At 44.1% G+C, this 25,000-nt stretch overlaps 1 protein-coding gene across 16 annotated transcripts in view; it reads left to right on the plus strand.

The window, feature by feature from the left end:
• Window positions 1-25,000, plus strand: part of TJP1 (tight junction protein 1) — a 623,857-nt gene that overhangs the window by 512,574 nt on the left and 86,283 nt on the right. For 13 of the 16 annotated variants that reach the window (XM_077263881.1, XM_077263886.1, XM_077263888.1 and 10 more), the window contains one exon: window positions 4,702-4,758. In XM_077263881.1, coding sequence (XP_077119996.1) covers window positions 4,702-4,758 — 57 coding nt within the window. Of the gene's footprint in view, window positions 1-4,293; window positions 4,416-4,437; window positions 4,571-4,701; window positions 4,759-25,000 lie in introns of those variants that run through there. The other 3 variants (XM_077263892.1, XM_077263895.1, XM_077263894.1) reach the window with 3 other exon arrangements.

Here is a 25,000-nt window from a genome sequence, read left to right on the forward strand (position 1 = left end):
TTATAATAAGCTCTAGAGGCAGATTCTCATGCAGATCATGTGAGTTCTTCTTTAAGTGATGGGTTAAATATGATATTTTAAAGAGGACTGTCAGCTTTCCTTTGCAGGGTTGATATAGTAGAAACTTTGGCTCCGATTTATCAAGGTTGGCATTGTTCTTCCAGTCTTAAGGAGGTGTCCTGGAGTCAGGCCCTCCTGATTCATTAAGAGATGCTCGCCTTTTAACGATTCCTGCGCATCTGACAAGTGGCATGCACCTACGGGAAGGAATGACATCGCTCATCATGAATTTTGTGTGGGGTTTGTCATTCAACCAGAAATAACTCTTGTTCTCAGGATTGCTGGGGGCCATGCTGGTTAGACACCAAGAGATCAGAAAGTTATGCCCTATCCCATGGATAGGACATAACGTTCAAACTTGAGAACACCGCTCATGAAGAGGTTGTCCGGTCCAAATAGATAAGTTATGAATCTCCCCAGCACAAGCACTGTGGGAATTCACCGGTTACTGAGCAGGGACTGGTGAGTATGTATGAGTTATGTATACTCCCGGCCACTGGGCACAGCCTCACTTCCATACACTTTAAGGCCGGAGTCACACTACAGCGAGATACGGCCGAGTCTCGCAGGTTAAAACCAAGCTCTGGCATCGGCACTCCGGAGCGGAGCATGCGGCTCCATGTATTGCTGTGCGGCTGCACGCTCCGCTCCGGAGTGCCGGCGCCAGAGCTTGGTTTTAACCTGCGAGACTCGGCCGTATCTCGCTGTGTGTGATCCCGGCCTAACGGAGCGATAACTTGCCCACTAGACAAACTCTGGCAGAGAGTATGTGTAACTCATACATACCCCTCAGTCCCTGGTCAAGAACTGGCAAATCCTCTCAGTGCATGTGCTGGTGGGATTCAGAAGTCTGCAGTCACAGAGAATGGCTGCAAACTTATCAATTTGGACCGGGCAACTGCTTTAGGCTATGTGCACACGTAGGTGGGATCTCTGTGGATTTTTCCCGCACCTGTTTTTGTAAATCTGCAGGTAAACCGCACTGCAGATTACCTGCGGATTTACAGCGGTTTTTGTGCAGATTCCACCTGCGGTTTTACAGCTGAGGATTCCTATTATGGAGCAGGTGTAAACCGCTGAGGAATCTGCACAAAGAATTGACATGTGCATGTGCTCTGCGGATTTTGGTTTCCATAGGTTTACATGGTACTGTAAACTCATGGAAAACAGCTGCAAATCCACAGCGTCAAAACCGCTGCGGATTCGCAGCGTGTGCACATACCCTGAAGGTTTGTTTCATGTGATAAATTATTAGTTTATTATTGCTTGGAGTCCAACTCCTGAGAGCCACACTGATACTCACTCAAGAGATTGGACACAAATCATTTTATGTTTGTTTTTCTGTTTTGAGTATTTCTCCTACCAAATTCTTTGTAAGGGCTTATACCCATCACCGTGAAAAAAATGTTCTGATTTCGATCCAGAAAAGTAGGACTAGTGTCATACAAATGTCATGCAATTTTATTTTTTTTTTATGCGCGCACAATCTGATTAGTTTTTCTTTTTTTACACCTAGCATCTGATTTACATCTGACTGCCAATGCGATTGCTATCCGATTGTGCTGTGATTTTAACATGAGCTTTTATATAGAGTAATTCTCTGTCATTTACACATAGTTTTCAAAGGAAGTATTCTTCAATACAGAAATAGATGAAAAGTCGGCAATTCAGCAGCTGTAAAGTCACAATGTGATCCTACAGAGAATAGATTACATACAGTATACATATAGAATAGATGGATATAAATATGTTGCATATATAATTGCTACAGTGCGTGTTCAGCTTACAGTACATGTATTAACAAATGATTATTTTTCTGAAAAAAAAAAAATGGCATGGGCTCCTGTATAATTTTTCAAACCAGCAGAGGAAAAGCTGACGACTGGGTGCGCATGTTTATAGCCAGGGAAAGGGGTAAATAACCATGGCGTTTCCCAGGCTATTAATATCAGCTCTCATCTTTATACTTAGCCTCCACTGGTTATTAAAATGGGTGACTCCCCAAAGAATGATGTAGGGTCCCCTTATAATTAATAACCAGCAAAGGCTAGGCAGACAGCTGCTGGCTAGTATTAATAGCCCAGGAAGGGGCCATGGATATTCCTTCCCCCCAGGCTAAAAACATCAGCCCTCAGCCGCCCCAGAAAAGGCAAATCCAGCCTCGTTCCTACCATTTAGCTTGATGTGGTGATGGGGGGGGGGGGGGGGCCGCGCGCGCGCGCTTGGTGTCACCTTTGTGTTATCAGGTATTCAAAGAAATGGAGTGCACTCAGCCAACTAGGTGGTGCAGGCTGTACTTGGGAAAACCCAAAGTAGTCCAATAAACAAGAAAACAGCCGCACTCTCTTGGGTTATATCTTGCAAGGGGTGATATATTTATTCACGTGTTGAAACATAAGTATATAAACACACACAGCAGGATTAGAAACGAAGTAACGTTTCGACCCTATTTCGGGTCTTTCTCAAACTGTATTATTGATAATGGACAAAATAAGGATTTGGTCCCTTTTAAGGGCTCCTCCTGGCGTGGTGTGGGGGTATCCAGCTTTTTTGCGGTGAGCCACACCGCAAAAAAGCAGGATACCCCTTAAAGGGAGGAGCCCTTAAAGGGACCAAAACCTAATTTCGTCCATTATCAATAATACAGTTTGAAAAAGACCTGGAATAGGGTCGAAAACGTTACTTCGTTTCTAATCCTGCGGTGTGTGTATATATATACTTATGTTTCAACACATGTGAATAAATATATCACCCCTTGCAAGATATAACCCAAGAGAGTGCGGCTGTTTTCTTGCTTATTTGTGTTATCAGGTGACAAAGTCCAGTTTCTAATGGAGAGGTGTCTATAAGACGCCCCCATTAGTGGCTCCATAGTCATATTGTATAAAAGCACCCACCCAGAATAGTCCTTTAATTGAAATAATGACAGACTCCTTTAATCAATCTTAATTAAACCATACTTAAAGGGAACCTGTCACCTCAAATTGGCGGGATGTGTAAATGCCCGTGCACTATGTCCTGGAAGTATTTAGCTGTGTTCTGGGACATCGTGGGCGCATGCGCAGTAATGCTTTTCCCGTAGTTGGGAAAAGCATACTGCGCGAGCGAAGATTGCATTGCGCAAGCGTGAACTATGGAGGACAAGTACTCTAATTCACCAACATATTGGGGACAACAGGGACGGATGGGATGGAGAAATGAAGATGAAACACCGCCCATCGGACCGGAAAAAATGCATTTACATATCCCGCCAATTTGAGGTGACAGGTTCCCTTTAAGTCATTGCCCAGTCCACAGAAGCCAATATCCCCTGTAAGAGAATTAAAATAATAAACAATATTCCTCACCTGTCTGCCATGATGATAATAGTACATTTGTTCCAGGACAGGTCTTGTTATGCTACACCTACATGGCAGGCTCCATTGTTGCATGATGCGACTATACAGCCTGCCATCCAGCAGAGACGCTGAGCTGTGCATTCTTGCTCAGTGTCTCCTGGTGAACTCCTATGACCTGACTGGCGTCACTTGAGCGCGCAGAAGTTCTCATGCTCGCAATGCCATCAGAACGGTCCTGAGAGTTCACAGCCAATTAACCCCCTTCAGCTGACGTCAGCGTGGTATGGAAACTTCTAACGGCGCTCGCGCTGATGGCAGTCAGGTCAGAGGAGTTCACCGCAGGAGAAATAACGTTCGCTCCTGGGTGCCGCACCTTCATGACGCTGTAAACGTGCACCCTATATCTTCCTGTTAGTTATGTATTCCACCTGATAGGTTTAAGGTTCAGATTGTCAAGGGAAGGGTTAATCAATCACCTAAAAACCACTGCGATGATGACGTAGTATGGCATGTGACCGCTGACACTACTTATTGGCTGGAGCAGGGGCGGACATACCATTGGTGTAGCTGGTGCATCTGGGAAGGGGCCAAAGAAGGAAGGGGCCACTATCCCCTCCAAAGCACGTGGTATTGTGTATTATGATGAGCTATTGCACAGGGGCCACTCATTCTCGCAGGACGTCTGCAGCTGCCGGACTATAGGAGGCTGGAGCATGCAGCCATAGCGCGCCGTGTGTACAGTGTGTAGGAGCCTCCGCAGACAACCGTCCTCTCCGTGCCCGGACAGCTCAGCTGAGCGGCTGTGGGCGGGTGGCTAGCGCAGATATTGATAAGCTGGCTGTGCGTCCGACGTCAGGACGTAGCGCCGCTGGTGTGTACGCGCTGACGTATGACGACGGGTGGACTTAGCAGCTCCGCCCCCTTCCAAGTGGCCAGTGATCCCCCAGTCCGTGCACGGGAGAGCAGCCGGAGCTGCGCTAGACTTGGGGCTGCGCGTCCCCGTCCTCCCGGGCTCGGGTGAGTGCTGCGGCTGCGCCGGCCCCTCCGCTGCGCTGTGTCACAACTTCTCCCCGGTGTTGTTATTACGGGGAGGGTCTGAGCAGTTACTCGGCCCATCAGCTCCTCCCCAGGAGACGCCCAGCGCTCTGCCCCCGGTGTGTGATCCGTTAGTGGTGGGTACAGGCCGGCGCGCCGCTACCTGTAGCTCTCCAGCTCTGCTGGCACTTGTAGTGTCCTCCTGCTACTTGTTGGTGTGTGTGGTGTACGTGTCCGTTACTCACCTGTCCCCTCTTCTCCTCCACAGAACACTGTAATGGAAGAGACTGCGATATGGGAGCAGCAGACAGTCACACTCCACAGGGTAAGTCGGACAGCTATGGGTTAACCCCGCTCTGCGTAACTCAGGATACTGACTGCCACTGGGAACAATAGACAAAAGCCAGATGTCAGGAAGCCAAAGAGGAGGAAATCGGGTTTGTCATTTTCCTTGTAAGCTGTGATTGTCAGCTGGTGCTGTGGAGGGTCCGGCCGGTGCCCGTGTGGCAGTGCCCGCTGTGTTATGGCTATCCGTGGCGCTCTCATCTGCACACTTGTGGAGCTGTGATTGTCGGCTGGCATTGAAGCTGTGGAGGGTCCGGACGGTGCCCGTGTGGCAGTGCCCGCTGTGTTATGGCTATCTGTGGCGCTCTCTTCTGCACACTTGTGGAGCTGTGATTGTCGGCTGGCATTGAAGCTGTGGAGGGTCCGGACGGTGCCCGTGTGGCAGTGCCCGCTGTGTTATGGCTATCCGTGGCGCTCTCGTTTGCACACTTGTGGAGCTGTGATTGTCGGCTGGCATTGAAGCTGTGGAGGGTCCGGCCGGTGCCCGTGTGGCAGTGCCCGCTGTGTTATGGCTATCCGTGGCGCTCTCGTTTGCACACTTGTGGAGCTGTGATTGTCGGCTGGCATTGAAGCTGTGGAGGGTCCGGACGGTGCCGGTGTGGCAGTGCCCGCTGTGTTATGGCTATCCGTGGCGCTCTCATCTGCACACTTGTGGAGCTGTGATTGTCGGCTGGCATTGAAGCTGTGGAGGGTCCGGACGGTGCCGGTGTGGCAGTGCCCGCTGTGTTATGGCTATCCGTGGCGCTCTCTTCTGCACACTTGTGGAGCTGTGATTGTCGGCTGGCATTGAAGCTGTGGAGAGTCCGGACGGTGCCGCCGGTGTGGCAGTGCCCGCTGTGTTATGGCTATCTGTGGCGCTCTCTTCTGCACACTGGTGCACAAGACACCCTTAGTGGGCTGGGAGCTGTGTGACATTGGGGGTCTTAGGATGAGGCCCATTGGCTGTAATGCTTCACAATCTAAGTTTTCTCAATGCAATCTATGTATAAAAGCGTGGCTCATTACTGCTTTAGGGCAGTCTCACACGTCCAGATAATTCCGGTACCGGAGAAAATCGGTACCGGAGTTATCCGTGCCCGTGAGCTCACGTAGGCCATACGTGCGGCACACGTGTGCCGCCCGTGTGCCGAGTGGGTACCACACGGAGCGTGCAGGAGACAGCGCTAAAGTTTAACGCTGCCCCCCCCACATGGTGCTGAAGCCGCGATTCATATCTTCTGTGCAGCAGCGTTTGCTGCATAGAAGATATGAATAATAGTGTTTAAAAGGAAGATCTATCTGTCCGCCGCCCCCTGTACGCCCCCCCCCCCCCCACTGTTCTGAAAATACTCACCCGCTTCCCTTGTTGGCTGTCGCTGCTTCCTGTCCTGGCTGCACCTTCTACTGTATGCGGTCACGTGGGGCTGCCGATTACAGTCATGAATATGCGGCTCCACCTCCCATAGGGGTGGAGCCATCTATTCATGACTGTAAATGAGCGGCCCCACGTGACCACATACAGTAGAAGGTGCAGCCAGGACAGGAAGCAGCGACAGCCAACGAGGGAAGCGGGTGAGTATTTTCAGAACAGCGGGGGGGGCGCACAGGGGGTGGCGGGGCGGCGGACAGATAGATCTTTCTTTTAAACACTATTATTTATATCTTCTATGCAGCAAACGCTGCTGCACAGAAGATATGTATCGCGGCATCAGCACGATGCAGGGGACAGCGCTAAACTTTAGCGCTGTCTCCTGCACGCTCCGTGTGGTACCCACTCGGCACACGTGTGCCGCACGTATGGCCTACGTGAGCTCACGGGCACACGGACACGGATAACTCCGGTACTGATTTTTTCCGGTACCAGAATTATCTGGACGTGTGAGACTGCCCTTACTGTGTTTTATATTTGGAGGGGTTGTCCAATACTTGGGTAACTCCTTCTTAGATGCCTTCGTCCACTGAGTAAAGTGGGAAAAGCTGTTACACTCCTCCTGCACCAGCGTCATTCCAGCCGTCAGCACTGTGTTCTCGTGGCACATTGTTGGCAGTGCTGCAGCCAATCACTGAGCATTGGACAACATTGGCTTTTCTTCAGAGCAGATGTATCCACTGATGGAATATTGATGAGCTGCAGCTGATCACTGACTGGCTGCAGTGCTCATTTGACATAACAATGTTCTGCAAATGGCACTTAGAAAGGGGTTGTTCAAGTAGTGGACAACCCCATAGAAAAAATGTCAGCACACACACGGGCATCTATCAAGCCTAGACATTTTTTTTTTTGCTGTTTTTTCTTTTTCCCCTGGAAAAATTGTGCAGAATACTTTTTTTTCGATTCAGAGAAAAAGCTGATGGCAGCTAGTAAAGAGGCAAATGTTTTTATGATGCCAATGTTCCTATTCTAATGACTGAGTCTTGGAGCATTTTATTTCTGTTTTTCCAATCCCAGAACAGATCCAAAGCCAGAAACAAGTACTGGGCATGTGAAGAGTTTTATTTGGAGACCCGTACAAGACTATATTCACACAGTGCATTTTTTCTGCAGGCTTGTTTTTGCTGTGTTTTTTTTTGTCCATGGTACATTTTGTCTATTCTGCATGCTGATGGTTTATTGAAGAAGGGAAAAAAAAAAAAATCTGATTCTGCTTCGTCAGATTTTGGTGCAAACGCAGCAAAATCTGGTACCTGTTTTTTTTTTTTTTTCAGCGTTTTGTGTTTTTTTCCTACCATTCATTTCTTTCAATGGCTGAAAAACGCTAGAAAAAAAAAACTCCTTAAAGGGAACCTGTCAGCAGTTTTGGCCGATATAAGATGCAGCCACCGCCTTTCAGGGCTGAAATACAGCATTCTATAATGCTGTAGATAAGCCCCCGATTCGACCTGAAAGATAAGAAAAACAAGTTATAATATACTCACCCGGGGGGCGGTCCGGTCCGATGGGTGTCGCAGGTCCGTGTCTGGCACCTCCCATCTTCTTGTGATGCCTCCCTCCTGCTTCTTGATCACTCCCCGGCATCACGCTCCTGCGAAGGCGTACCGTACTTATTTGTCCTGTAGAGGGCAGAGCAAAGTACTGCAGTGCGCTGTGCGTCTCTGTCCTTTTCTGGCGACTGCGCACTGCAGTACTTTGCTCTGCCCTCAACAGGACAAATAAGTACGCCTTCGCAGGAGCGTGATGAAGAAGCAGGACGGCATCGCTACAAGAAGATGGGAGGCCCCGGACCTGCGACACTCATCGGACTGGACCGCCGTGCATGCGTGTATAATAAGTTATTTTTCTTACCTTTCAGGTCAGATCGGGGGCTTATCTACAGCATTATAGAATGCTGTAGATAAGCCCTGAAAGGCGGTGGCCGCATCTTAAAAACAGCTGACAGGTTCCCTTTAAAAATGCTGAAAGAGACACGGGGCATTCTGCAAAACCCAAGGTTTAGCACAAATTACTGAGGACAAAAAAAGTGTGCATGAGATTTATGAAACCTCATACCCTTTGCTGGTACTGTAAAACGCAGCTAAAGTTTGCAATACAAAAAATGCATCAAAAACGCTGTGTGTGAACATAGCCTTAGAAAAAAAAATCGTAACTTCTGTATAGTATTGCGTGTTGCGTCTCCATAAGCCCATAAGCCACTGGCTCAATTTTTTAAATTTCTTACATTTGATTTTTTCTTAGGCTATGTGCACACATTACAGATTACAGCGGATTGATAGAAGGAGCCTGTCACTTTTATTGTGTGGATCTTCAGCGTTTCTGCACCCATTCCATTATAGAAATCTGCAGGGGTAAAAAAAATGCATGAAATCCGCAGTAAATCCGCAAAAAAACCCCACTTCAAATCTGCACCTGCGTTTTCTTCCAAGAGAAGCAGAATCCGCACAGAAAATCCCAGAGGCAAATCTGCAACGTGTGCACATAGCCTAAGGCTTCTGGAGCAATAAGGCTATGTGCACACGTTGCGGATTGGGGTGCAGAATTTTCTGCACAAAATCTGCATCTCCTGGCAGAAAATGCAGGTGCAGATTTGATGCGTTTTTAAATGCGAATTTTGTGCTTTTTTGTTGCAGATTTGATGTGGATTTTGTGCTGATTTTCTGCGTTTTTTACCCCTGCGGATTTCTGTAATGGAAGGCTGCAGAAACGCTGCAGATCCGCACAAAAGAAGTGACCTGCTACTTCTTTTGATCCATGCGGAATTTTCCGCACCATGAGCACAGCATTTTTCTTCCTATTGATAATAATCTTTATTTTTATATAGCGCTAACATATTTCGCAGCGCTTTACAGGTTGCACACATCATCATCACTGTCCCCGTTAGGGTGTTTAGATTGTGAGCCCCATCAGTATGTCTTTGGAGTGTGGGAGGAAACCGGAGAACCCGGAGGAAACCCACGCAAACACAGGGAGAACATACAAACTCCTTGCAGATGTTGTCCTTGGTGGGGTTTGAACCCAGGACTCCAGCGCTGCAAGGCTGCTGTGCTAACCGCTGCGCCACCGTGCTGCCCAATTTACATTGTACTGTAAATCACTTTGCGGATCTGCAGCTTTTCTGGTCCATGTCGAAAACTAACCACACATGGATCCAGTGGGAGCTTATGTGCTGCTGAGCATGGTATTTTTTCACACGGATTTCTGACTTTTACCGATTGGCGATCAATATTAAATGCCTATTTACAAAGGCAGACCAAGGTAAAAGATGTGCACTGTGTGATCTGTACCTCCATTGATCTCAGCAGTGCGAATCCTGTTTGCCCAGGACAAAGCATTGCTGAGAACTATTCTTTTCTGCTGCGCAAAACATTTTCTCCCAATGAACTAGATGTTTTGCGTTTTCATTGCGTGAGCGGCAGCCTGTTTACATGGCGAGATAGTCGTGAATTGAATATTTCTAACAATGCTCATTCATGCTTTTCTTGCAGTGTAAGTGCACATTAATTGCACTGTCCTGGTAATATCTTAGAGAAAGTTGCTTACAGCAGCCAATCACAGCTCAGACTGGAGCATCTGCACTAAATTCAGTTGTGTATCTTACCCTGGGTATCACATATGCGTGCAATATCTGGGACAAAAATAAATCCGCTACCGATATAGGGCAAACTGGAAGGCTATGTGCACACGTTCAGGTTTTTTTGCGGTTTTTCCGCAATAAAAACGCTATAAAAACATTAAAAACGCATACATTATGCATCCTATCATTTAGAATGCATTCTGCATGTTTTGTGCACATGGTGCGTTTTTTTTCTGCGAAAAAAATGCATCGCGGTAAAAAAAAAGGCAGCATGTTCATTAATTTTGCGGATTTTCCGCGTTTTTCCAGCAATTCTATGCATTTGGAAAAAAACGCACAAAAAAGTGTCAAAAACGCATGAAAAAACGCATGCGGTTTTCTGGCAGAAATGTCCGGTTTTTGTCAGGAAAATTTCTGCAAGAAATCCTGACGTGTGCACATACCCTAATAGTGTGCAATCCGTCCGTGTTATATTGCACAGCTGGTCTTGTGTGCATGCGGCAAAGCCGTTCTCCTGTGACAAAACAATGGCTCTTTCATGGCAGAAGACTACAATTTGCTTTGAGTCATCTAATAAACATGTGAAGGCCTTTTAGTAAGCTTTAATCCAGCCTTTTGTTTCTAAATCAGTTGCTTAAACTTTATTTTGTGTGTGAAAAATGTTCCATAGGTACCATAGGCACACTGAGAAGTTTGCAAACTGTGAAAATTACTATGAAGATCTGGGTACACAGTATGAGTAAAACGTGCCAAGGAGGCATAAAGCTTTACAGCCTTAAACCTATGCCAGCCACTTTGTTAGCAAAAATGATTGTAAGCTTTTTGGGGATAAGAAAGCCCTGCTACTTCAGTGAAGCAAAGACCACTTTTTAGAAAAGTAAGGAGGGGAAAATTGAAGATATTTTCAGACTATAGAGCACAAAACGTGACTTTTTTTTCAACAGACTACTTGATTAATCAATGTGATAAATTGCCCCCACAGTTAAATCTATAATCTTCTGAGCATTTCCTTGTCTGGTAAAACCTTGTGCTAGACATGCCAAGGCACACGTAGAGATGTGTGCAGTCATGGCCAAAAGTGTTTGCACCCTTGAAATTGTTCCAGAAAATGAAGTAATCTCCCAGACAATTATTGCAATTACACATGTTTTGTTGTATACATGTTTATTGGAACAACACAAAGGGGGGGGGGGGAGGTAAATTGGACATAATGTCACACACAACCCTAAAATTGGTCTGGACAAAATTGTTGGCTCCTTTCCAAAATGATGGGTAAACAATAGCGATGAGCAATCGTGCTCAGATAAGGTGTTATCTGAGCACGCTCGTGTCTTGATTGAATGTTTTCGGCGTGCTCGAAAAAAAAAAAAAAATGCTTGAGTCACCGCAGCTACATGTCTCACGACTGTTTGACAGGCAACCCGTGCATGTGTTGCAGCTAACAAACACTTGTGTCCTAATTGAGTAACGCCTTATCTGAGCATGCTCGCTCATCACTAGTAAAATACTTTTATTCAAGCATGTGATACTCATTCAAACTCGCTGGTGGCAAGTAACAGGTGTGGGCAATATGAAAATCACACCTAAAACCAGATAAAGGGAGAAGTTGATTCTATCTTTGCATTGTGTGTCTGCCACACTAAAGGTACCTTCACACTAAACGACTTTGCAGCGATAACGACAGCGATCCGTGACGTTGCAGCGTCCTGGATAGCGATATCGTTGTGTTTGACACGCAGTAGTGATCTGAATCCTGCTGTGATATCGCTGGTCGTTGCTGAAAGTTCAGAACTTTATTTGGTCGTCAGATCGGCGTGTATCGTCGTGTTTGACAGCAAAAGCAACTATGCCAGCGATGTTTTACAATGGTAACCAGGGTAAATATCGGGTTAGTAAGCGCAGGGCCGCGCTTAGTAACCCGATATTTACCCTGGTTACCATTGTAAAAGTAAAAAAATAAACAGTACATACTCACCTTCTGATGTCTGTCACGTCCCCCGGCGTCCGCGCTGCTGCTCAGAGCTTCCTGCACTGAATGTGTCAGTGCCGGCCGGAAAGCAAAGCACAGCGGTGACGTCACCGCTGTGCCCCGCTACTGCTGGCGCTTACACAGTGCAGGGAAGCGGACGCCGCGAATGTAAGTATGTAGTGTTTGTTTTTTTACATTTACACTGGTAACCAGGGTAAACATCGGGTTACTAAGCGCGACCCTGCGCTTAGCAACCCGATGTTTACCCTGGTTACCCAGGGACTTCGGCATCGTTGGTCGCTGGAGAGCGGTCTGTGTGACAGCTCTCCAGCGACCACACAGCGACGCTGCAGCAATCGGCATCGTTGTCGATATCGCTGCAGCGTCGCTTAGTGTGAAGGTACCTTAAGCATGAAGAGAAGAGAACTGGCTGAGGATTTGAAAAACAAAATTCTTGAAAAATATCAACCTTCTCAAGGTTCCAAGACCATCTCAGAGATCTTGATGTCCACAGTGAGCAACATAATCAAGACGTTTACAACCCATGGCACTCTAGCTAATCTCCCTGGACGGCAGAGAAAAAAAATAAAAGGTTGCGATTCAGGATACTCTGGTGGATAAGCAGCCCCAATCAAGTTCCAAAGAAATTCAAGCTGTCCTGCAGGCTCAGTGTGCATCAGCACGAACTATCTTTTGACATTTGAGACATTTAAATGAAATGCTATGGCAGGAGACCCAGGAGGACCCCACTTCTGACACAGACATATAAAAGCTAGACTGCAGTTTACCAAAATGTACTTGAGTAAGCCGAAATCCTCCTAGGAAAGCATCTTGTGGACAGATGAGACCTAGATAGAGCTTTTTGGTAAAGCACATCATTCTACTGTTCACAGAAAATGAAATGAGGCCTACAAAGAAAAGAAAACCATACCTACAGTCAAATATCGCAGTGGTTCAAATTTGTATTGAGGGTGTTTTGCTGGTCCCTTTTTTTTTTTTTTGGTCAAGAATTGTTTTCAAAGATTTCAGAAAACTTGGGTGCTTAAAGAGGACCTGGTATGTCTGTAAATATTTGTATTCTTTATGAAAAAATTCAGGATAATCTCTTCTCACAACTTTCCACTGAAGTTTTCCAGCATTATTTTTTTTTCCCCTAAGGAGTGGGCTGCTGTATAATAACAAACAAAGGCACACACTCTCATCCTGTCTATCAGGGCTCACCTGGTGAGATTAATTTGCCTACTTTGGGCGAGCACATGGACCGAAGGTGATGGCACAGCTGACTTTACCGGTTGGTACAGTGGAAGACCTATTACCAGGGTTGTAGACAAACACAGAAACTGAAGTATAGCCAGACCATGAATTACTTCAGCATAATGTGAACAAGAGCAGTGGAGAGTTGATTATGCTTACTGCATACATATGGTTAATTGGCAAAGAAATTGATAGCCGCTGTCAGAAGTGGTGACGTAGATATGATATACTGGTGGAGCAGAGCCACACACACTAGTCCAGAGATGAGTTATGCGTACAGTAGTTGGTGGAATGACAACTTTGAATCACATGGGAACTAAAAACAACCTTTAAGGGTATGTGCACACATTCAGGATTTTTCGCGTTTTTTTTCAGCCGTTTTCCGTGAAAAAAATGCTAAAAAAGCATACATAAGCATCCCATCATTTTTAATGCATTCCGCAATTTTTGTGCACATGCTGCATTTTTTTCCATGAAAAAAAAAAAAAAGCATTGTGGTAAACGCAGCATGTTAATTAATTCTGCGGATTTTTCGCGTTTTTGCTGCTATATTAATTCATTGGGAAGCTCCCGAAAAAAAACGCGGAAAATCCTCAAAAAAACACAAAAAAACCCCATGCGAATTTCCTGCAGGAAAAAGTCCAGTTTTCTTCAGGAAAATTCTGCAGACGTTCCTGAATGTGTGCACATAGCCTAAAAAACGCAGCATGTTAATTAATTTTGTGGATTTTTCGCGTTCTTGCCGCTATATTATTGCATTGGGAAGCTCTGGAAAAAAACGCGAAAAATCCGCAAAAAAAGCGATAAAAACGCGAAAAAAACGCTTGCGAATTTCCTGCGGAAAAGTCCGGATTTGCTCAGGAAAATTCTGCACACTTTCCAGAACGTGTGCACATAGCCATTCAGACACTCAAGGAAGGTTCACAAGAGCATATAAAAAAATTGTTCAGAGTTTCATCCACAAAAGTGGGACGATAATTTTTTTCTCACTTGTCATCTGTAATGCAGTTGATATTAATAGTTTACAGAACCACTTACCGTACATTTTCCTATGTCACAGAATTACAATGAATTTGTGAACTGTTGCTATACTGTGGCTCTATATGGCATCTGATTTTTTTTTTTTGTTTGTTTTGTGCGTGGTTGCATAGGCAGATCTCATCCGATTTATAAAATAAAATGGTTCAAGTTGCAATTTTTTTTATTTCACACCAAATTTCTGTCAGTAAAGAAAAGCGCTCCTCGGCAATTTTCTTTTCACGGGCAGCACTTGGGAACGAAATAAGGTCATGTGAACAAGCCCATAAAAAATGTCTGGGCCTTAAAAAGCATTGGTTGATGTCACTCAAGTTCGCCAGGCAACTTGTGAAACTTGACGTGGAGCACAACATAGGGCAGTGACCATAGTATTAGAGCCTGGCCCTGTAGTCGGGACCGTGCGTATCGCTATCATTTCTGTGGGTCCAGCATGTGCTCTGTTTGGTGGCCTTGAAAGTGATGACTGTACTGTGTGGATGTTGCAGGACTACTAAAGCCTGTAATTAGCTACAGCAGCCAGGGGACGGGAACGGCTCCAATTTACGAAAACAGGAGCAGAGAAAATATTCCTCAGTTTATTTCACACTAGACCTTGTCCTAGAAGTAATCCTATATTATTCCAAAACACTCTTTCGATGATTACTTTGTATCTCCGTTCATACTGCACCCACATACACAAATGATACCTCATTTGAAAGTTAAACTTGCCTTCAACAAGAAAATAGCCAAACAAACCACACATCCACGATGTGATCACAAAATACATATTAAACATTAATTTTCAAAAAACTGCAGTAGGGAAAAATGACCTGCAGGTGGCACCACACTACCCCAAAGCACAATACCACAAAGCTGAATCAAATCCTTACATTTGCCTTGGGGGCTTTCCAGCTTGCTGAACTCCTTGCCCAGTCGATTTCAGGCAGGTACGTATAAAATATTTGCTACATATGTGGAAGTAGAATGAACGTAAAACTTTACCTATTTAAGACTTCAGCTTTAAAACTGAGCTATAACTGAAGATATAATAATAGTAATTATTATTTTTATATAGTGCTAACATATTCCGCAGTGCTTTACAGTTGCACACATTATCATTACTGTCCCCAATGGGGCTCACAATCTAAATTCCCTAACAGTATGTCTTTTTGGAATGTGGGAGGAAACTGGAGAACCCGGAGGAAACCCACGCAAACATGGGGAGAACATACAAACTCTTTGCAGATGTTGTCCTTGGTGGGATTTGAACCCAGGACCCCAGCGCTGCAAGGCTGCTGTGCTATCCATAGAGCCACCGTGCCTTTTAAAGGGAACCTATCACCCCGTTTTTTAAAGATTAGATAAAAATAGTGTGAAATAGGGGCAGAGCTGGGCTTTACATTAGTGCCTTTTTGGTGCCTTTACACCCCCGTTAGGCTGCCGAAATACCTTTGTGAAGTGGCCGTTTTGTCCTGTCACTCAAGTTGGTCAGGTCGGATGGGCGTGGTCACAGCGCTGTTTCTCCCCCAGATCAGGCTCATCATTACGTTGGTGGCGTAGTGGTGTGCGCATGCCCAAGGTCCCGAATCCTGCACAGGGGTGTGAAAATAGCAGCGATGTCCGTTATTCCATTGGTGGTCGGTGGGCGCGGCCATCTTGCTTTGGCCGCGCGTGCGCAGAAGCGGCGCTCTGCTGGCCGCGGCTTCAGGAAAATGGCCGCGGGCATCCGCGCGTGCGCAGATGGCTATCGCGGCGGCCATTTTCGTGAAGCCGAGATGCGAACTCTGCTTCACGAAAATGGCCGCCGCGATAGCCATCTGCGCACGCGCGGATGCCCGCGGCCATTTTCCTGAAGCCGCGGCCAGCAGAGCGCCGCTTCTGCGCACGCGCGGCCAAAGCAAGATGGCCGCGCCCACCGACCACCAATGGAATAACGGACATCGCTGCTATTTTCACACCCCTGTGCAGGATTCGGGACCTTGGACATGCGCACACCACTACGCCACCAACGTAATGATGAGCCTGATCTGGGGGAGAAACAGCGCTGTGACCACGCCCATCCGACCTGACCAACCTGAGTGACAGGACAAAACGGCCACTTCACAAAGGTATTTCGGCAGCCTAACGGGGGTGTAAAGGCACCAAAAAGGCACTAATGTAAAGCCCAGCTCTGCCCCTATTTCACACTATTTTTATCTAATCTTTAAAAAACGGGGTGATAGGTTCCCTTTAAAAGGCACCGGACAGGTTCTGAACCATCAGATTTTCCATATTAGTGGACAGTCATTGAAAAGTCTATCTTCCTTCTAAGGTTGCAGCTTGTTGACGACCTTGAGTCACCTCTGGTTCCAAGTAAAAAACTGCAGCGTTGACATAACTCAGACTGTACATTGTTTCCCGATGGGAGAGATTGGTGGAAACAACCTTGCAAAAATTGAAGAAAAAAACCCAACCGTAGGGGGAAAAAATGCTAAAATAATCTGCAGCTATTTATTTTTTCTTTTTTTTTTTTGAAAGGGATGTTCGTCATCCGTGTGCAATGCGAGGATGCGATTTTCTCGCATGTAAGCATCCGTATGCCGAGATTTTCTCGCTGGCTTGCAAAATGGACATATAATGGATCCAAGGGCTCAAATATTCGTGAAAACATATTTGTGTACATGTATGAGTGTATATATGTGTGTATATATACACACATATGGGTGCGAAATCTTCACACATTGGTTGTTGGGGGCGCAGGCAATTTCAGGAAAATTAAGCCTGTCAAATGTAAATGTATGTAATGAGATGAACACAGAGAGGTTGTTATATATATATATATATATATATATCTATATATATATATATATATATATATATATATATATATATATATATATAACCTCTCTGTGTTCATCTCATTACATACATTTACATTTGACAGGCTTAATTTTCCTGAAATTGCCTGCGCCCCCAACAACCAATGTGTGAAGATTTCGCACCCAGGCTAACTAGATCAGTTTAATGCTACATATTCAAAAAGAACCTGCTGCCTGATCCATGGGGATGTATCAGAAGCTGATGGCTTGATGTCACCTAGGTGTATTAGACTGTGAAACGCTTTGGAGAAAAACATACTGTAAGAGTCGCTGAGGACAGAGCCGTATAGGAAACTAGTTGTCTCGGTGTCCAACGTACATGGCTGATATCATACAGCCAGTGTCGGCTGCCCGTGTATCAGAGGACATCTATTGGCTGTCAGGTTCCCTTTAATACATACACTGAGTGCTGCCATTCTGTTACAGGGGCCTGTCAGCACTGATTGGACTGAGTACAACGCAATTTCAATATATTCAGTAATTTGTAGAAGGAATAACAGAGGAACGTCACAATGAGGAGTTCTAGGAAAGATGCTCCAAAATTGTTAAATTCTGGGAGCTACAAATACTGTATATTCTGGAACAGATATGTCAGGGGAGGTGACAGAATACTATTACGTGATTTTAAATTAAAAAAAAGCATGCACAGTGGCATTAATTTATACTGTAGTGGATGACCTGGAGAGCTTATTATTAGTGTGTCTGAGTATGATATTATACCTAATGAATATCGATGGCCCTGATGTTGATCTTCTTTACTAGAGCAGAACGGCTCCTGTGCGCTATGATGAACCGCTCACATCGTCCCTCGTCTCTGGTTTTATAGTGCAGCGTCTTGTGAATAATTCAGTAGGATATTTTTGAATTAGTTTTCCTAGACAAACACGACTTCATTACGCATCAGTACATCATCTGTTGTGTAGTAACAATGCCGTGTATTTATCTATCACCGATCTATTAAAGACCCAGATGGACCAAGTAAAAAGTTGTAAAAAAAAATCTTTTTTTAATTTTTTTTTATTTTTTTATTTTTTTTAAACCAGCAAATATACACTGATCAGCAGAACATTAAACCCCCCCTGGTCCATGCTGCACGATGTTGTATAAAATGTATTGAGAGGACTGTCTCAGTGGGTGTTAAACAGAACTAATATGCAACTTGCTATTGAAATCCACAGGTATACATGAGTCCCGGAAGTGGAATCTGTTGGTTTGCTGTAGCAAGGAGTGGACTGAAGAGCTGTTTTCGCGTTCACTTATGCATTCACTACATCATACACCCACTCCTGGCTTTGGCAAAACAAATTGCACCAAAAATTGTTATGCTGGGTTAGAGGAACAGAATAATTGAACTCCTGAAAGAGTCGGATCAGTCTTGTGACCTGCACCAGAACAACCTCAATAACTATAATGTGGTCTGCTTGGTTTCTGCGGTTGTAAACTGGTAATGGAGTCTTCGATACAAGGCGTGAACATATGAATACATGAAACTTTGTCATGTATCCTAGTACCTTTTTTCTTTTTTTTTTTTTTTTTTTATATACCTCCTGGCCACCTTTTTAGATCATCTTTTCACTAATTTCAGCTTCTGGCTGCTCTTTTATATGTCCATGAATATGTTTGACCTTTTTATAATCTTTTTTTTTTGTCTTTGGGTTATATTTGCACATTGTTTTTTGATGAACACCCCCAGTGAAGCTTCTCTAGTGGAGTGTGTCCTGATAACTGAGACAAAAGATGGATTCCTTTACTCACCCACACCAATAAATGAGAGCTTCAGATATTGCACTGGTCTGATATAAGAAGCAGGGACTTTCCACACCATATGCCGGCACAGTGCTGACCTCATGCTCCAATAGTTGGAATTGAAGATTGCCTCCATCTCTTCCATTTAACCCTTTACTCCATGCATCCCTTATTCAACTGTAGAGTCAGAATAATCAAGAAAGTTGGGACCCAATTCATTTGCGCTTATTTTTCAGACCTAACTCCGCTTTTTTGTATTGTGACATTATTTTTAAGTTGTTTTTATTGTGAAGACTATTTTTGTCTTTATCTGCTATTTTTCTTTTCCTGTTCGCTCAACTATTGCAGTGTAAGGCCGGGGTCACACTATCGTTGAATACAGACGAGTGCTATGCGAGAAAACATCGCATAGCACTCGGACCACTGTTAAACTATGGGACAGCTCACATCACTGTTTTTTTTTTCTTTTTTTCGTGTGTTCAGCATTCAAGTGAAATCGCAGCATGCTGCGATTGTAGGCGTATATTGTCCGAGTCTCGCCAATGCAAGTCTATGGGTGCGAGAAAAAATCGGACACCACATGGACCATCAGTGTGACTTGCGACAAAGCCCGTTGAGCCATTAAACTCAATGGTGAAAAGCAGTGAGAAATGTAAACTCATACGGATACATATGGTAGGTGTGAGAAAATCGCATTGCAAACAGATTACACACGGATGGCCATACGGAAGACACTCGTGCAACTCTCGGCTGAGAAAATCGGGCGGATTTTTCATACGTTAAGTGTGACTCCGGCATAAGAAAAAAAAAAAAAATTGGAACACCCACCATCCCAGAAAAATGACTTAAAAAAATATCCCAAATAGTGAATTGTCTTTGGTGGCAGTGGTGCTAGATATCATTTTCCAGTGCAGGTAATCTGCATCAAAATGAGCTCTGCACCCAAGATGAGTTTCCAGTTATTGTTATTTTGTCTCTTGTACTACTGTACATACAGTGTCTCCTTAGTGGCCTGTTGTTTATGGAAATGGGTTAAAACTTACCGGGAGAGTGTAGAGCATGTTTTTATGCAAGTTATCAAAGTTTATTTTCATCTGTTACTCCACACTACTAAGCCTCGATTCAGATGTACCATTAAGGAATAGATTAACTGAATTAATGTCTTAAATGAATCTGTTGCCTAATGGATGCAAAGGGAGCTCCTTGATTATTATGGGGTGCTAAAAGTCTGATCTACTCTGTTTTAATTTTTAGAGTTTAAGAAAAAGCGCATTAGGCCAAACTTTTTCTTCTGGTCTCAAAATGTACATATAGTGTAAGACTGTGTGCACACGTTGTGTTTTTGCTGCTTTTTTTTTTCTCTCTTCAGTGCAGATTTATCACAATGCCTGAAGCAAAGTGAATGAGCATCCTGACGTCTCATACAAACGTTGCTTATTTGTGATTTACATATTTGGTGCAGGTTTAGATCTGCAGCATGTCAATCCTTTCAGTGTTTTTGCTGTAGATTTCACCCATACTAATGAGTAGGGGGAAAAGCTGCACCAAAAACTCAAGTGTAAAAACTCAACGAAAACACTCGTTTTTCCTGAAAAGAGATACATTAATGGTGCAGAAATTTCTGCACCAAAAAATGAGTGCACAGACGCTAACCCAGACAGGCCCTATGATACTCAATACGTTCCCTCTGCTTCCAGTACTGCAACTGATAAGTTTTGGGCATTAACCCCCTTAGAGCATTTGGATCTTGGCCAGTATTGCTGTTTGTTACTTTATACCGTTTTAAGCTTTTGGAAAAATACAATTCAAAGATTCAGTAAAAAGGTCCCAAGAAACCTCAAAGGGTTGTATACCAAAACATGACTGCTTTCATCCAAAAACCATGCTGCAGATCAGCTGTAATGATGATGGTCTGTTACAATACCTCACTCATCCTGTACAACCCTGGAACATTTATGAATCTTGTCACATTTTTAATTAGTGTAAACTTACATTATACAGACTTAAGTCCCTAAACATAATTGCATACCTTCTGTTCTTTGGTTTACTTTGCACCAGCAAATTTAGCAAAATTTTGGGCCACAATGTAATGTCTCATTAGTATGAGCCAACAGTAGCCCATGAAAAGGAATCTTAAGAGATCTAAATCCAACCCCAATTCCAAAAAGTAGTTGGGACAAGGTCATGTCTGTCATTGTGTAGAATCTTCTTCTCTTTACAACAGTCTGTAAACGTCTGGGAGTGAGGAGACAAAATTCTGGAGTTTTAGGAGAGGAATGTTGTCCCATTCTTGCCTAATGTAGGATTCTTGCTGCCCCACAGTCTTGGGTCTTTGCCGTATTTTTCGTTTCATAATTTGCCAAGTGTTTTCTATTGGTGAAAGGTCTGGACTTCAGACGGCCAGTTCATCACGCAAACTCTTTTAATGAGAAGCCATGTTGTCGTGATGGATGTAGCATATACCGTATATACTCAAGTATAAGCCGAGATTTTCAGCCCAAAAAAATGGTCTGAAAGTGCCCCTCTCGGCTTATACTCGAGTCATGGAAGGCGGCGGGGTCGGCTAGGTGAGGGGGAGCGACGACTGTCACATACTCACCTGCTCCTGACGCGGTCCCTGCGTGTCCCATGGTCTCCAGCGCCGGCACCTTCTTCCTCTGTTCAGCGGTAACGTGGTACCGCTCATTAAAGTAATGAATATGGACTCCACTTCCATAGGGGGTGGAGCCACATATTCATTACTGTAATGAGTGGTTCCAGTGACCGCTCAATACAGGAAGAAGCTGCCGCTCCCGGAGACCATCTGCTGGGAGAAGCTGCCAGGGACCGCGCCGGGAGCAGGTGAGTATTAAATATTCACCTGTCCTTCGTTCCAGTGTCGGCGTCACTCCGTCTTCCTCGTCCCCTGCAGTGACTGTTCAGGTCAGAGGGCGCGATGACATATTAGTGTGCGCGCCGCCCTCTGCCTGAACAGTCAGTGCGGAGAGACTGGACGCTGAGGAGCAGCGACGAGAGGGGAGTATGTCATTTTTTTTTTTTTTTATTGCAGCAGAAGCATTATATGTGGCACATTGTTATATGGAGCGTCTATGGGGCCATACTGAACTGTATGGAGCATTATATGGGGCATATTTGTATATGGAGCATTATATGGGGCATATTTTAATATGGAGCATCTTATGGGGCCCATCATGAACTGTATTGAGCATTATATGGGGCTCCTGATTCAATATGGATATTCAAAAACACTTAACCTACTGATGTCTAAATTAATCTTACTTTTATTGGTATCGATTTTTATTTTTGAAATTTACCAGTAGCTGCTGCATTTCCCACCCTATGTTTATACACTAGTCATTAAGTTTTCCCAGTTTTTTGTGGCAAAATTAGGGTGGTCGGCTTATACTCGAGAATATACGGTAGTTTAGCAATGTTCTGCTGAAATAAACAAGGTCTTCCCTGAAATACACTGTCTGAATGGGAGTGAATGCTATTCTAAAACCTCTATATAATGCTCAGCATTGATAGTGCCTTTAGAGATGTGTAAGCCGCTGATGCCATAGGCACTAATGCTACCCCAGACTATCAGAGATGCAGGGTTTTGAATTGTGCGCTGATAACAAGCTGGATGGTTCCTCATCTCTCTGCTTCAGTGCTCTCTACGAAGAATTTTGTGTTTTGATTAATCTGAACACAGAACAGTTTTATACTTTGCCTCTGTCTGTTTTAAATTGGCTTTGGCCCAAAGAAGATGATAGCGTTTCTGGATTGTGTGGATATGTGGATTTTTATTTGCATGCTAGAGCTTTCACTTGCATTTTTGGATTGTACCACACACTTTGATGCCTGGAAGTATCCCTCAGCCCATGCAGTAATTGGCACGAAAGGCATGCCTGTGTTTTATGCTCTTCCACCTGAGCACCTATATATCACGAGCATCCGATATTGACTGTTGACCTTGTGCACATGGACTTCTCCAGAATCTCTGAATATTCCACCATCTAGATGGAGTATATCGTTTCATCAAAAGATTTTTACGTTGATGAACATTTTTCTGTAATTGTTCCACAATTTTAGATGTAGTTTTTGCGATTGGTGAACTTCTGACCATCTTTGTTTGAGAGTCTCTGCCTCTCTCAACAAGTTCTTTTTATACCCTTCCATGTACCGTATTTGAAAAGGGACCCTCCAGCTGTTTTTCATCAGTACCACTTTTCCATCGTATTGTAAACTCTATTCCAACTTTTTTGAGAAGTGTGGCTGGCATCAATTTCTAAATAAGTTACATTTTTTTTTCAAATGAAATAGTAAAATGTGTTCATCTTCTGATCTGTGCTCTATGTTCTGTTGTGAATAAAATGTGTTTCTGGAGATTTCCAAATCATTGCATTCTTTGTTTTCTTTACATTTTTACACAGTGCCCAACTTTTTTGGACTTATGGTTGTACGATTTAACACTAACACTGGTTACTTGGATCCTAGAATTTCTCCAGATTTGTGGGAGAAATTTTATTGTTCTTTCATTTCTTAAAAACTTGAATAATCCATTTACTATCGGATATGATCCTTCTATATTATTTCAAAACACTCTCTCTTTCGGTGATTCCTTTGTATCTCTGTTCATACTGCACCCACACACAAATGATACACCATTGCCCCCTTCAGCAAGAAAATAGCCACCACACATCCACAATGTGACCACAACATACATTTTAAACATTAATTTTCATAAAACTGCAGTAAGGAAAAATGACCTGCAGGTGGCACCACACTACCCGAAAGCACAATACCACAAGGCTGAAACAAATCCTAACATTTGCCTTGGGGGCTTCCCAGCTTGCCGAACTCCTTGCCCAGCCGATTTCAGGCAGGTACATATAAAATATTTGCAACATATGTGGAAGTAGAATGAACATAAAACTTTACCTGTTTAAGACTTCAGCTTTAAAACTGAAGATATAAATGAATGCAGCCTAAAAGGATCCAGACAGGTTCTGAACCATCAGATTTTCCATATTATTGGTCAGTCAGTTAAGTCTATCTTCCTTCTAAGGTTGCAGCTTATTGGTGACCTGGAGTCACCTCTGGTTCCAAGTAAAAAACTGCAGCGTTGACATAACTCAGACTGTACATTGTTTTCCGATGGGAGAGATTGGTGGAAACAACCTTGCAAAAATTGGAAAAAAAATCCAACCATAGAGGGGAACAAAAAGGTAAAATAATCGGCAGATATTACTTTTTTTTTTTTTTTTAAAGGGATATTCCCAATTATGTTGGGAATTGATCAGTTATGGGGTCAATTCTCTTTCATCATTTTTACTGTCAGTGGCTCTGCTGTACAGGGAGCTGCTCCGTTCACATACATAGGGCTGTGTTGCTGCTGTGGAGGGGGAAAAAATGCTGCTGCCCCTGTTCTTTTGCAAGGTCCTGACAATCAGACCCCTTCTGATCAGTAAGTAAAATACCATAATGTTTAGTGTTGAGGGATCTCCTTTAATTTCCCTCCTAATTTTGCCACAAAAAACTGGGAAAACTTAATGACTCAAGTGTAATCCTAGGGTGGGAAATGCAGCAGCTATCGGTAAATGTCAAAAGTAAAAATAGATACCAATAAAAGTAAAATTAATTGAGACATCAGTAGGTTAAGTGTTTTGGGATATCCATATTGAATCAGGAGCCCCATATCATGCTCCATAAAGTTTATGATGGGCCCATAAGATGCTCCATATTAAAATATGCCCCATATAATCCTGCATAAAGGTTAACAATGGCCCCATAAGATGCTCCATAGACACATTTGCCCAATATAATGCTGCACAAATGTTGATTATGGCCCCATAAGATGCTCCATACAGACACTTGCCCCATATAGTGCTGCACAAACGTTATGGCCCCATAAGATGCTCCATACAGACACTTGCCCCATATAGTGCTGCACAAACGTTATGGCCCCATAAGATACTCCATACAGACATTTGCCCCATACAATGCTTCACAAACTTTGATTATGGCCCCATAAGATGCTCCATGCAGACACTTGCCCCATATAGTGCTGAACAAATGTTATGGCCCCATAAGATGCTACAAAAAGATATTTGCGCCATATAGTGCTGCACAAACGTTGATTATGGCCCCATAAGACACTCGATACAGACACTTGCCCCATTTGCTGTTGCTACGATAAAAAAAAAAAATCACATACTCACCTCTCCGTCGCTCAAGCCCCCAGCACTTTCAATATTCACCTGACTTCGTTCCGGCGCCGCTCCATCTTCAGCGTCTTCTGCACTGACGTTCAGGCAGAGGGCGCCACTAACCACGTCATTGTGCCCTCTGACCTGAGCGTCACTGCTGAAGACGGAATGGCGCTGGAACGAGGAGCAGGTGAAT

This window comes from Ranitomeya variabilis, chromosome 5 (assembly GCF_051348905.1).
Source record: "Ranitomeya variabilis isolate aRanVar5 chromosome 5, aRanVar5.hap1, whole genome shotgun sequence".
Lineage (NCBI taxonomy): Eukaryota > Metazoa > Chordata > Amphibia > Anura > Dendrobatidae > Ranitomeya > Ranitomeya variabilis.